The sequence below is a fragment of the Clavelina lepadiformis genome, chromosome 6 (genome assembly GCF_947623445.1).
Source record: "Clavelina lepadiformis chromosome 6, kaClaLepa1.1, whole genome shotgun sequence".
NCBI classification, from domain to species: Eukaryota; Metazoa; Chordata; class Ascidiacea; order Aplousobranchia; family Clavelinidae; genus Clavelina; species Clavelina lepadiformis.
In genome coordinates, this window is record NC_135245.1 from 19,512,242 (window position 1) to 19,526,656 (window position 14,415).

Below are 14,415 nucleotides of genomic sequence, written 5' to 3' on the forward strand. Positions count from 1 at the left end.
GATTTATAAATGAGATAAAAGAATGACGGAGCAAAAGTTCCAGTTTTCGGTTTATTTGATTAAAATTAGCAGTTAACCTTTAAAATTTTATTAAATATTTTAACTTTCGCCGAAGTCAAACCTGATGCTCTGTCTTTGGCTGCTGCTTCATAATCATAGCTGTTACGTCATTAACGATCAGACAATGTTTACAAATGTCATCAACAACTGATGCTTACAAATCACGTGACCTTTGTTGGAAATAGCTCAGATTACTCCAAACGACTGTGAAGTTGTCTCTGATGACGACTGATCCAGATGATAGATGATCTGATTTTGTTCCATCCGTAAATCGGTTTTGCTTCTAAACTCTTTTCGACAATTTAATTCAAAATTTCTGAAGAGATAAGTAGAATGCTTTGTATGAAGAGCGATCAACTTCTCCGTAAAGTTTAAAGTCAAATTCCATTTTCACTCGGATCCGCACATGGCAACGTACATGGCAACGCACAATGCAATGCACATGGCAACGCACAATGCCAGAATAATCCATACATGTAAGATTCTTAACAACAAAATCCTCGGAACGGTATCTCTTGCAGAAAGGAGTTTTATATTTTGGTGTTATTGCTTTTACGCGTTTCCGTTGGTTTCCATCGCTTCCCAACTAAGCGCAAAAAGGATGATTGTGAATGGACGTTTTTGGTATGAACATCGAAGGTGGAAAATACAACAAAAGAAAAGAGTACTTTTGAAATCTCTTTCATTTTAATCTGGTTACTTTTAACGTTACATTCCCACAACTGTTTACACCGGAGATAAACTCACGCTGTGCAATAAAGCTTAAGCGTAATATGCGAATGTTCCATTAATCAACCAATTTTCCAAAGCTGCTAATCACAAGCTTCTACATTTAAACAAATTGATTTTAATTTTTTCTGCTTGCACGACTGTTTATACTTATTATAGCCTACATCGTTTGTGGAGGATTCGAGCTAAAGGCACATTCAGTTAAGAAATTAAATTAAATCCATTAAAATGTTCTTTGTTTGTTCTTTTCATTACATTTTTTCTATTGTGCTTGTAGTGACGTCATTTTTTTCGTCATGATGACGTCGTGACGTCTTACTTACTCTAGCGGCGAGCAGAGCATACGGATAATAGCAAACGTTTATGTATTTGAACGAAAACTCCGGCTCCGCTACTATTTGCAACCACTCGTCTATTTGCACACCTTGTCCTTCATGCACTTGTCGCAAGCAACTACACGCCAGCGTGAAGTTCATGATTGCTTCGCCGTAATATGTGAAAAATATCGCAACGCGCTCATGGGAAAAGTGACGACACATCAAGAAAGTTGGCGACTTAGCACTGCAAAGGTGCTTTTACACGGAACTCAAAATTTGTACATTTTCAATTATTGGAAAGATTTTACATGCTACCATCGCGAAATGTTACTGCTTGTTAAATATTAAAGAAAGGAGCGTGTAGACGAATTTGCAGTTAATTTACATTCAGGCTACTGATTATGCGAGCCAGACAGGAAAACAAGAAATTGACATTTGGAAAACCGCCCGATAAGACAAATGTGCTTAAAATTTCTCCACTAATGGTGCTCGGGTTCATCGTAGCAGGGGTCATGACAAACAGCATCAGAAAGTTCCATTGCAAAGTCCTCGGTCAAACTGGCAAAACCTTCGCGGAATACAAAGAGATGATTCTTCACGCCGACTATGCTTTCAAGCTGGTCGACGTCAAGTTTACCGCGCGAGGACTGAACTCCAAGCGCAAATATCTGAAAATTATATATGTAGAGAGTTCTGTTACCACGTGAGAAATTTACTGGTAAAAATATTCATAGGTTACAAAACTCAGCTTGTATAGTACGGAAGCCTATGACGCAACACTACGCGCCTATGACGCAACACAATAATTTCAGGTCGTTGCTTGCTTATTTAGAACTTTACCAGGACACCCTTGTTTCGAAGTTTCATCGCCGGCACCGCCACGTCATCCTGAGATTTTCCATCAGTCAGCACAATCACCACATCCTTTGCGTCTTCTCTGCTTCCCATACGTGAGGAAAATACTCTGTTCAGGGCGTACCTTAAAGCCCCGCCAGTATTTGTTCCTATGTCGCAGATAGAAGCCGTTAAGGTCGAAGGTCACGCTGGTAAATGCATACTAATGTCCATGACCAAGGCACTTACCGCTTCCATCATAAGGCATGGCTCCTATCTTATTCAACAGGGCGGCTTTGCCAAATCTCTTTCCGTAGTTGAATGGCACAAAACTCTTCCTATCAACTTTACTGTTGTACCGCATCACAGCAAAGCACGTACCGTCTTCCATGATCGCGTGCGCTCTGAAATGTCAGTGAAGTTGTTATTTAATGACGTCGTAACTACGTCATTATTTTGCTCTACCAGTTTAAGCTTTAACTTGCCTGACTATAGTTTGGACGAAGTTGACCATAATTCTCCAACTCGACAAACCGACTGACGACGACGAGTCGAGAATGACAAGCACATCCATCAGAGGGTTGTCAGGACAAGGCACTGCAATGAAACAAAGTAAAAACTTTGACGCAACTTTTCACAAGGTTCAGATTATGCTTCAAAGTTCTACTGTAACAGCCGATTCCCGGGGATGCATTGCAGGTGATTCTGTTGGGACAAAAGCTTGTAATTTCCAGTATTGTTTCTATATATGTCGCATTTCGTATTTTAACCGAAGATCGCAAAGCTGTCGGCGCTCCGGCAAACACCGGTAGCAATGCACTCCCACCATTTCCTTCAAAGCATCCGAAGTTGAACCTACTTGAGCAGCATGGCGTTATCTCCGACCAAGTTTGATCCACGAGACAGGTCGTTGTTGGTTCATGGAGAGGGGCGACTCTGTATTTTCCCAAGCAGGAGTAGGTACATTTTGAATCGACGAGCGCGTCCTCTGTACACGTCCAGTTACCGTTCGTCACAGGATTCAATTCAGGGCAGAAGTTCCCTGTAAAAACAAACCGTTGACTTTAGGCGCCAAACGACAACGTTCAACGTCACAGGGACCATCAGGCGAGATGGTATTCTACAAATAACGGGAAGTGATTGAATCTGCTCTATAAAGATGCGAAAAATATCGACTTACTTTCACAAACTGGCAGCAAGTTCGTCCACGTGGCGTCACCTTCGACATTTTCAATGCAAGTGCTTCTTGATGACCCAATCAAGCTCGCAACTTCTGAGCATTTGAAATTACACGTGGAACCCACCGTGTCGCCATCGCACTCGACGCTACCAAGGGGCAGAGTTAGCGGCGGACAACGCTCTGGAAAAATGGAGAAAATATGTCGAATTTTGAGAAACTTCTACGAAGTTGCTTATATGGCACTGGATAAAGATCTTTATGCAAGCAATAGTCATCGCATAGAAGAACTTGAGTCATTTACGTTTAAATATATTTTATGAAGTTTCTTGAATAATTATTCATTTTTCAAATACATTGCAATGGGCAAACATCGATAAAGTATGGCAGACTTGAAACATGAATGATGCCAATTTGCCGTTCGTGTTTCCCATGTTAATTAAGGGTTTTGATCACAGATATTTCAAAACTTACTTATGCAGGCTGGTATCTCCGCGGACCATCTTGTATTTCCGTCAAACTGCTCTTGACAAATTACTGTCTCGGACCCGATCAGACCATACCCAGGGTCGCAAGTAAACTCACAAAGAGTCGATGGCGTGTAAATCTCAGACGAGCATTGCGCCTTTCCACTTGCCAGCGTAAATCTCCGACAACGTTCTGTAAAAGAAGATTTTGCATCGTACAAAGTGTTTGCTGTTTCCTTGCCTGCGATTTTTAGAACAATTTTGATCTTAGCAAGCGAGTAAGAATGATACGTATATCGGGAGCTAAGCTTCATATGTAAAACGAATACAAAAGCCGAAGCAAAAAAAAAACATATATTTTGCTGAGTTGTTTGTGCAGGGTATACTACATCATAAATGTATGAAAAGATTGCAGCATGGACGGAAATGTTTACATTATGATTGTGTTTTCCATTATACCGTTGGTAGTTTCGCTTTGTGAATGCACAAAAGAACATCTCGGCTTTAAATTGGATAACTTATATAACTTTCAACTCACTTTCACAAATCGGCGGTGACGTTGACCACGTGGCCACACCTGCCTCATTCTCAATGCATATCGCACTTTCCTGACCTACCAACACTTCTGTTGGTGGACATTCGAAATTACAAACTGCTCCTACGTGGCCGCCATTACAGGTGAGGCTTCCACTCGGGAAATAGAGCGACGGACACAATTCTATGGGTTATAAAAATTTATAAAAAGTGCTTTAAGAACATTTCTTTGCTTAATATGATATAAGCTGTTGGCGCTCAAAATGAGCTCGTAATTGTATGTTAATATCGATGATTGAAAGAAAATCGTTCAGAGCAAGTTACTTTTGCAAAGTGGCGGATCTTCAGACCAAGCGGCCATTCCTTTATCTTTATCTTGACAAGATGCGACTCTGGTCCCTACCAACTGGTAGTTGTCGTCACAGGAAAAGACGCAAAGTGTATCCACGCTTGGAGTAATGGACGTGCACACCCAATTTCCGTTGTCCATTTCGATTTGGGGGCAGTATTCTACGATAACGATGTTGTAACTGATTTACAAATTCAGTTAAACGTATTTTGAAGCGTGTGTTGCAACATTTTCCGATACTATGAATTAAGTAACTAATTGCGTCTTATTGGTTCCAACACTTGTGCATCGTTGCACTTACTTTCACAAACCGGTGTGGCATTACTCCACCTTGCATCACCGAATATATTGTCAACACAAGCTGTCGCTCTTGCTCCGTTCAAAGTGTACAGCTCTTCGCAACTGAAGCGACAGACTGAGTCCAGCTTCTCAGTGTCGTCACACTCGACGAATCCGTTGTCAATATTTAGGACAGGACAAAATTCTAAAATCAAACACATCTACGTTTGTCTCAGAATGGGAATCTGAGATTAGGCCCTACTGTATTTGAAACAAAGTATAGTTTATCGTCTTTAGTCATGCGGAACCTGTTCAATGTTTAGCACAAGAAAGCAGTCCTTTGTTGGTCAGTGTACTTCGTTCATTTTACTCATCAATCGATTAACCATTCCAAATACTTAGTATATATATATGGTTCTTTGATCACCTGATGCAGTCTTCTTAAAGGCGTACCAGCTTTAAGAACGCAACACCACTAAATTCCCACTGCATACCATACCCTGACACGAGATCAATAGTTACTCATGATAATTAATTACTTGTACACATCGGTGCAGCGCTGCTCCAAGCCGCTGTGCCGTCGGCCGATGCCGTGCATTCAATCTGCCGCTGTCCCGCCAAAACGAAACCGTTTTCGCAGTCGTAAGTGCAAACGGTGCCAAGAAAGTTAGAGTTAGTGCACGCCACGGTACCAGTAGGGAAATCCCCAATTTCGGAACAAATTTCTGCGGAGGAAATTTGTTCAAAGATTTCGCCATCGTAGTTAGGATGTTAGAGTTAGCTTTGCTACCGCACTTGTCACGTGGTTAGTAAAACACGTACAGTACAGGTTAGGTTATGTGCAAATGCAATACAATTAGTTCTACGTTGCGTTACGCGACAATCCATGATATGACAATCTCATATCATGGCTAAAACGCATTCAGTAAAAGGACTCCTACAATCTTGAAAGCAAAATAATACTTCACAGTTCACACACACACAGATGCCAACGTGCAAAAAACACGTGCTTTGCCATTCGGTTTTACTTTGGCAGTCTGCCGGTGAAGTGTCCCAGGCAACCTGTCCGTCTTTTTCGATGCAAGTCGCTTCATATTTTCCGACCAGGTCGAAGTCTCTTCTGCAATTAAAGCTGCAAGTCGCGCCCAGAACTTTTCCATCAAGACATTCGATCAAACCATTTTCGATTGGTGGGATTTCCGGACACTCTCCTGTGACGTCATAATCGCTGTTAGGCTAATGTGCATATAAATGATGTTTAGAGAAAGATAAATGTCATATCGATAATGGGCTTGGTATGAAATTTCGATCTTGATATATCTACAAGAACATAAATTCTCGTCTGAAATGTCATCTTTTTTGTGAATAAGCTTAGTTTCTGCCCTTAATGGAGTTGTAAAAATATCTCCCAGTTTAACGTCAACTGATTCTGATTCACCAAACTTTAAAATCTTTCTTTTGGATACCATCAGTATCGGCTTCAATATTACTTATGCCTTCAATATTGAATATTGATGTCTGTATGTTGTCATCTTTTTGCCAGTTGTTGCTGGGTTTTTGTTCTAAACTTATTTTAAGATTGTGACGTTCTAAATATTTTGGGGATTCCTCACGTCGCGCGTCACATTGACAATTACAGACCGCTTATGATGAAAGATAAAACTTATTTTACCATATACAATAACATACAACCTGCTGATATCGTTTCAAAATTTTAGATAAAGGTTGTCTCTACAAATATCTTACTTTCACAAGTCGGCCATTGAAAATCCCAGACTACTTTCCTTTCTTCGTCTTGCTTGCATCTCAATTCATCATCTCCTATTAATCCGAATCCTGGACCACAACTTATCCGGCAAGTTGTACCCACTTGGACGCCTTGAGTGCAGTCCACCAAGGCATTCGGCATATCTTTGAAAGTCGGGCAAGTTGGCAAAATTTCTGCGGAATATCGTTTATTTAATGAAAACATTGACGCTACTGTGTGTCTCGCACTTAACAACCCACAGAACGTTTTTTAAACTCTGTAATGACGTTTTCAGAAATATTTCAACTTGCAAACGTGTTGTTCAATTAACCGTTTCCCGTGTTTTCGGTCGCATACACTCGAACACTTGAGATCGTTTTGACTCACCTGTGCAGATGAATCCATCCCCGGAGTAACCTTCGTTGCACGAGCACTTGTAACTTCCGTGTGTGTTTGAGCATTGGGCGTTTCGGTCGCAGTTTGATTCCAGAGTGAAGCATTCGTCTTCATCTATTAAGATGGAGAGAAGGTTCTAAGTCAACGAGAGCACAAAGAGAAGAACTTATGAGATGGTTTAATCAAGTGAAAAGGTTTTAACCTCGACAGCTTAGACCGTTCCAAACAAAACCGGCCTCGCAAACGCACGTGTAGTTTCCATCGGTGTTGGCGCATTGAGCGGTTTCGGCGCATTTGTGCGCGTTTGTCTTGCATTCGTCGATATCTGCGTTACAAGGGTCATCTTATGGTTGCATGTTATCAGGACTTACTGTTCTTCGGTGATAACTTTGCCCTTTTTTAGCTTAAGTTTTTTTATAACCGTTTTGTAACTTTTTTCAACATGTCTTTAAATTTCCGGTTTTTTATATGATTTCTATACCTTTACAAGCTGCGGCTCTGTTGTTCCACGAGGCAATTCCGGATCGGAACAAGCAAGTTGTACTGGCCGCTCCGTTGCGCCTGTATCCCGGCAAACAGGAGAAAGTACACCTCGATCCCCCTCTGTTTCTTCTAGTACATGATACCGCTCCATTGTCAGGCACTTGCATAATGGAGCAACGCGCGCTTCTGGCGATATCTTTGATGTGACATGACCGTGTTAAATGGCTTTAAAAGCGCTGGAGATCATTTGTGTAAAGCTTTCAATATGAAAAGATGTTTGCTATGAAATTTTTTGTGTTTAAGATGCTTTTGTATTTTAACATCAACAATTTGCAAACAAGCCAAAGTTAACAATCAGTGAAATAGTTTGTTAAATATTTATTTTTTATGTAATGTATTTTACTCCTACCGTATAACATAAACTTGGCCATGGTTTAAAAGAAACAAAGATGCTTTTCGCGAATTTGACGTAATTAAGTTTTTAAAAACCAAACCAGTTAGTAGAATAAATCCAGTTTAAACGTGACTGCAATCACAGCGTGATCATGACATGATATTGTAACCTTTATGGCCGTTGTAAGCTTGTACGACACAAACATGAAGATTTGTAGCGTGAAAAAATCTGTTGTTTTGTGGTTTTTGCTGAATGGCATGCAGTGAATATGTCATCAAACAATAATAACGTTTTGCTTTTGACGGTTATACTTTACGTAGCGCATTATATTATACAGTATACAGTCCTGTGTAACTTGTGCAGTCAGTTTTAAATTTTGTCTCCTACTGTACATAGTGGCTCACGGAACTGTGCAGAATCACAAAATGTTACACATCAAAATCTAAAAACAATTTTATCCTTATAAGTTTCACTTACTAACGCATCGAGGTTTGGCGTGACTCCAGAAAGCTTGTCGTGCATTCACCAAACAAGTTGCCTGGTTTGTGCCAATAAGTCTGTTTCCAGGCTTGCAGCTGTACCTGTCAGAAGCAAGTTAGGACGAATTAATGGAATAGGATTGCAGTATATGTGAGTTCTGGTGATGATTGTACCAAACATTTACTCATAAGTTGAACCAAGTTGTTTTGGATAAATTCTAAGCAGATTGGTCGGGACCTGTATGCTAGGGATTGCAGTCATGGCCATAAAAACCGATAACATCCGTAGATCACGTGCGTATAGGCTGCAGGAATTTCTGTTTTTACATATTTTGATAAGGTGAAATCTATCAAACTTTCCCATGCGAACAAAAGTTCTTTTCTCGCTTTATAAGCTACCTCGACGCGTCGAAAGATCGATTAGACGCTGTAAGTGAAATGTCACCCAAATGAGAGATTTTTTTATCGATTTTCATCGCAGTGGGTTTTGCTCATGGAGGCTGAATTACAAGTTCCATGAAACTGTTCCGGTGTTCCTACGTATAACGGGGCTAAAAACAGCAGATTGCCGTGAATTTGATTTTGCCGTTTAATAAGACATTTTATAATGCAAAGTATTTTTAGGAAAATCGCAAACATGGTCTTATCAGAATAGAACAACAAAATGCGAGAATAGAAGTTTTTTGTTATAATATAAGCCTCATTAATTATAAGCCCGGCAACTACATCGACAGACTACTCGCAATTTTACGGAGATAAAACCTTCGAAATACTTCCTGGCTACAACCGATTTGCCCGCGGTGTAACAAGGACGTTAAAAGCATAAAATAACATCAAATTAAAGCAATCTTTTATCACTTTATCAATGTTGCAAAAACCAATATGGCAGACGTAGCGTAAACAAACGCAACAGTGCTGTCACGCAAAATCTGCTCTGCCGGGATCGGGGCCATTTTTATAAGATGCTTTAATCGAGAGTTACGTCTGAGTTATAATCTATGGCCCCAAACGCCCCGTTTTGAGTAATGCTTGGTAACTTTAACATTTCTTGTATAGAAATATAAACGTATTCACTAATTCATTGAAAAAAATGCGCGTTTGAAGTTATTGTTTACAGTTTTTTGATCTGACGTAAAGTTTATAACACAGTAACATAAATTTACCTTCTAAAATATTTCTTATGTCAATTAAACCTTAAACATAAAAATTTAGCTTTCTACGTGCCCATTCTCCCAACCTAACCGACAAAAACTTTAACAACAGGCTGCATAACTTATACATATGGTGAAATATTCACTTTCTGTATCAAAAACCGCCGATTGTCGAATGTCGCTAAAAATTTCAAAATTCTTGTTTTAAATTTTTTTGAAACTTTTCGATCATTTTTTGAACTAAAACAAAACTTTCCGGCGACCGCTTACCAAAGACATTGTATTGATGAATTCTTGTACTACAACTAACTCCAAGTGTGTGTTCCACGGCTTAAATAAGCAATCACCAAAATTAAAGTTTTTGTGAATTTTCGAAGAGTTATTACAATGTATAGACTATGTTATCATATGGTATTACGCGATATATTGTAGGACTATGCTATTTATGTATTGTTTCCCTATAGTCTATACAATCGTAAAACCCGCAAAAACCACGAAATTTAAAACGTTTTCGACCAAAAAACTACGACAAGTTTTACGACCATACCAACATGTTTTAACTTTGTTTACATAATAATTAGCGACCCAGCTATTTCTTTATGAGTGATATGTCGATATTACCAGTAAATGATAACTGATCAACGCTAATATGTTCGTTATTTTGCCTGCAGCGTGTACGCGCGGGCCTAAATCGTGTTTCCATGCTGAGGTTTAGGCCAAAAAAAAGGTTTTGCAAAATTTTAAACTGTTCGAAAACCGTATTTTGGAAGAATATTGTAAATTTTCAAACCTTAACTCTTCACTGTAATGTTTGTGCAAGTTCTTTTGAATCGAAAAATGACCAGATACTTGCTCAGTCCCACAAATGCAATCTAGCCGGCCATTCAACATGTTTACTTTGAACCAAACAAACCTGCAAGTGCTTCGAGGTGCGTTTGCTCGTGTGCAGGAGACAAGGCCGTTTACCAGGCTGGTGTATTCGTTGGAGCACGTCTGTTGCGCGCAGGTTGGAGGGACCCCGGCCCATAAACCACTTTTTCCTGCATAAAAAAAAGACAGAAGTTTTGTAAAACAGAAATATCAAAGGCTCATGATGTAATAAGGTCCCTGTTTACGTTTTACAGATTACTGAGCTATGACATCATCGCAACGAGGGTGCCTTCACCTGGGGCAATAATAAACAAATAAAGCTTAGGTTTTGTGGTAAACAAATATATTCGGTCCGCAAGTTTAGCATCCAAAGCATGTGGGTTGCTATACATCGGAGTTTGTTCGTTATTTTTCGGTCTTCAGGTATCAGAGCGTGTGACATAACGTGACACTAAACTTTTGCAGCTGCTACAATACATACGCGAGTGGTGTAAGTCAACGACTCTGACAGATGTGAACCAATTGTAAAAACTAACACGCAGCTTAAAATATCCCCAATTATACCCACTGGGGGACGAACTACGCTTTTGTAGAAGATGAGCTTGCCTGACGGCCATTATCAAGTATCATGTGTTTAGTGATAAAATCAGGGATCTTTTGCTTTGAATTTGACTCCTGGATTTGTGTTTATTCAGCATCGGGTATACACGTCATGGTACCGACCCTCAAATAGATGCTATTTCTATTCAAGTCTGCTCCACCAGATGGAAGTTTCCAGACACAGTAAACTATAAGTAAAATGTCAAGTGGAAACATGACGGGGTGTGACGTGATACAAGACGCCAAATGGTTTCTGCTTACTTATTGACGTCATCATATTTTCATCACATTACATATTAAAATGAAAGCAAGCACGATGAATAGCTCGGTAAGACTTATAATTTGACCACACGCAACGCATCATGTTCTAAGGAGAATTGACTGGAAAACTTGCCGTTTGCGCGTCCACCAAAGAGCCGCACGTCTGACACGACGCAAAGCGAAGCGGTTACTAGTAATGGTATCCTTTTGTTTACGCGAAATTCGAACTGAAGCACAAACTTCAAGAAGCGTTTCCGCTTAAAATCGCGTCCTTTCTCACCCCTAATCGACCTCTTAATTAAAGATAAAACAATTCAAGGAACTTACGGCAGATCAAAGACTCCTCTCCGCGCAATACGTAATCCCTGTCGCAAGAGAAAACGCATCTGCTCCCTGGGAAGTTGTTATCGGAGCATCTCACGCTTCCGTGAAAAGGATCAACAAGATGAGGGAGACAGGTTCCTCCTCTGGAAGTCAGATCGTCCGTGAGGACTTGATCCGAGAAAGGAAGCGGCCTCGGAAGAGCTGAAATTTCGCCAAATCATTGTTGAAACATAAGCACTAAGTAGACAATTGCGTTTAATTGAATTGGAAGATGAACATCTTGGGAGCCCAAATGAATGAATATTTCAACACTTTCTGGTTTCAAACTGTTTTTAAAGCGCTTTCTGGTTTGTTGTCTTGTTTTACTCTGATGTAGACTTGTAACTGATTTTAATGTAAGAACAATTTTAAACATTCTATGTTCAAACCGTCATAATGATGTATATTCAGTCGTAAAACCAACGGCGAAAATTTAAACGATTAACAAACGATTCTTAAGAACGGTGTTGTCCGTGCATTAGACAGACAGACAGACAGAAACATATTTTCACATATTTTACTTCTGTCGAAATTTCCTCTTGTTCCGTCAGAGAATAAACCTTGACTTCCTTCACGCGATGGAAAACAACTCAAACCTCCTCTGTTGCATCCGTCTCCGTCACAGCAGCAGTAACATTTGGAATTAGAAGGTTGAGACTCACAGAACGCCTGTTTTTATCACAACAACGGCCGTGACTTTTCAATCAAAATCGGTTGAAATTTTTCGTGATTTACAATCCCTTGTATTAAAAATCCGCTGATTTTCAAGCACTCACTAATCTTATATTATTGATGCAAGCACTTCTTTGTTTGCATCCTTTTGTGATGTGTTTCCGCCCATTGTCTATCACCCTGATCTCTGTCTTGCATGCGTCCTGCGTTTCAAGACATTACGATTAGCCAACATTAACTCAATGCGCCTTATTTTAATTAGACAACGACGGATTGATTTTTGTAAATTTAAGTGGCTTTTGTTGTAGTCAAAAGACCAAAATCCAAGGTAATAGTAAATTCTTAACGGGACACCGGTGTAAAAACTTTAACTTTGACACTTACACTTTGGCCCGTGCACGTTTCGTTTCTTCCGATCCTTTCACATTCATCGTTCGATGCCGCATTTTCACATCGAAGACAAACCAAACCTGACATAAAGACATATGCGTGATATCACCAACAAGAGAGCTCGTTTCAAACTTGATGGTTTATTTTTTGAAAATTTAAAGCTTTTGACTTAAAAGTACAAGCATTCTTATTGTTTAGAACATCCAAAGGAATCGAATCGCAAAAGAATTGAACAACTAAAAGCTACAACAACAAAACCACTTCGCAATTTTATTTGAGAGGTTTATGGAGATTTTCAAAATCACCGTTGGCGCGCAATAATTCTATAAAAATTTAGAGCTAAACAGTTTACTTGATTGTTGCGGTTATTATAGAAAAACTTCTTAAGAGCTGCCCTTTCGTTTTCTTTCTTACCCTTGCATGTCGGGATCAACAACGGAACAAAAACCACAAAAGTTATCAACGTTTTCATAATTTTCTTCGGTAACAAATCACACAACATAAGTCTCTGCTCTTTCAATTGGCTTCTCATGTTAAAACATTCTGTTAAAAACCAAATTTTGCCAGGAAGCATTTTTTTCTGGTTTTAGGGCCTAAAACAAATTTCCGGGTAGACTAGTACCCCCCCAGGCCGTTGCTAGGAACCGCTGTTTTTGGCCAAAACACGGTCTAAAGATCGCATTTGGGGCCATTACGGTAGAACGTCGCGATGTTAAAGTCTCTCAGGCTAATTGTTGTCTTAAGCAGAAGCTTTTCTCTTTCGTTTTTGAAAGTAAATTCGTAAAATCACCGCCAGCGTCGTACCGAGACAGATTGATAATATGTTACTGGAACAAAAGCATAAAATAAAAAAAATAATCCTGTAAAGTCCCTTTCGTAGGCTATAGCTTTTCAGATAGTCGGAAGTATTTCAAAGTCACAGCTTTGAATTCGTTGAAATTTTACGTCGTTACAATTTGTTGGTGATTTAATACGATTTCATTCATTTTAATTCTATCAAATTGACATTGCTGTTTTAACGAAAAGATTACTAAAAGCACGTTAATGAACCAAACCAATTTGATAAAACCAAAAGATGTAAAAGTGAACTTCGCATTATTCGAAGTTTAGTTTACGCTGAATTAACCACTCGATGGTTGCAATCACCATGTTTCAAACTTTTATCAAACTGTTTTTGCAATTATAGATTTTAATCTATTAGCTCAGCTTGGCTTAACCTTATCTTTATCTTACAGATACTTAAACAACGGGGACATTCAACCTCTATAAATGCATATTCCAGACGTTCTGCTGTAACGGCATTACTGCATATGCGTTTGTGATCGTTGTAAAAATAAATATCTTCAATTGGCGATGAAAATCACAATAATTGTGCATCAATGTGTTTATTACAGATTCGATCAAGAAAAGGAAACTTAAAAACGTGAGGTTGACTAAATCTCGAAAAAACGCTGACATTTGATCTGTGCGAGTTCATCAGCCCAATTGTAGATCACAACATACAAGATCAGAATACTGTTTCATAAAAATGTCACATCTGAACTTTTTTAGACAAGTGTTTAAGTTTTGTTTGACCTAAGCAGCTTTGAGACCTGTTTTCACAGAACCATATTTGTCAGATTTTTAATCTGAGTAAAACGATCCTGTTTAAGCTATTCTTTACTGACACCTAGTAGGCTGATGATGTCAACATTTACAAAAAGTCTATGAGTGGTCTTGTTTACGTGTGTACGAGCAAAATGCACATTTAGGCATTTCAAAAAGTATTTTGTTGTCAATACATTTCTTTAGAAAACGGTGATTCAAGAATTCGTATTTTCCAAGCAACATTCTACTGTTCATGAAACCAATCATGCGATTTGT

At 39.2% G+C, this 14,415-nt stretch overlaps 1 protein-coding gene across 2 annotated transcripts; it reads right to left on the bottom strand.

Annotated features, from left to right (window-relative positions):
* Positions 1-1,137: 1,137 nt before the first annotated feature.
* LOC143463014 (complement receptor type 2-like) lies at positions 1,138-13,258 on the bottom strand. 2 transcript variants are annotated; one of them, XM_076961364.1, is made up of 23 exons: positions 12,967-13,258; positions 12,547-12,632; positions 12,267-12,365; positions 12,012-12,159; positions 11,455-11,652; positions 10,310-10,436; positions 8,244-8,347; positions 7,371-7,568; positions 7,092-7,214; positions 6,881-7,003; positions 6,493-6,687; positions 5,775-5,957; positions 5,286-5,471; positions 4,769-4,951; positions 4,443-4,628; positions 4,123-4,302; positions 3,592-3,777; positions 3,121-3,300; positions 2,800-2,982; positions 2,426-2,537; positions 2,190-2,344; positions 1,947-2,110; positions 1,138-1,774 (listed from the first exon to the last, which is right to left on the bottom strand). In XM_076961364.1, exons 1-23 carry the CDS (start codon positions 13,124-13,126, stop codon positions 1,586-1,588), a joined length of 3,648 nt encoding a protein of 1,215 aa, XP_076817479.1. In that variant the 5' UTR covers positions 13,127-13,258; the 3' UTR covers positions 1,138-1,585. The 2 variants fall into 2 exon arrangements, with proteins under 2 accessions (XP_076817479.1, XP_076817480.1); XM_076961365.1 differs by lacking the exon at positions 5,286-5,471.
* Between the last annotated feature and the right edge of the window lie 1,157 nt (positions 13,259-14,415).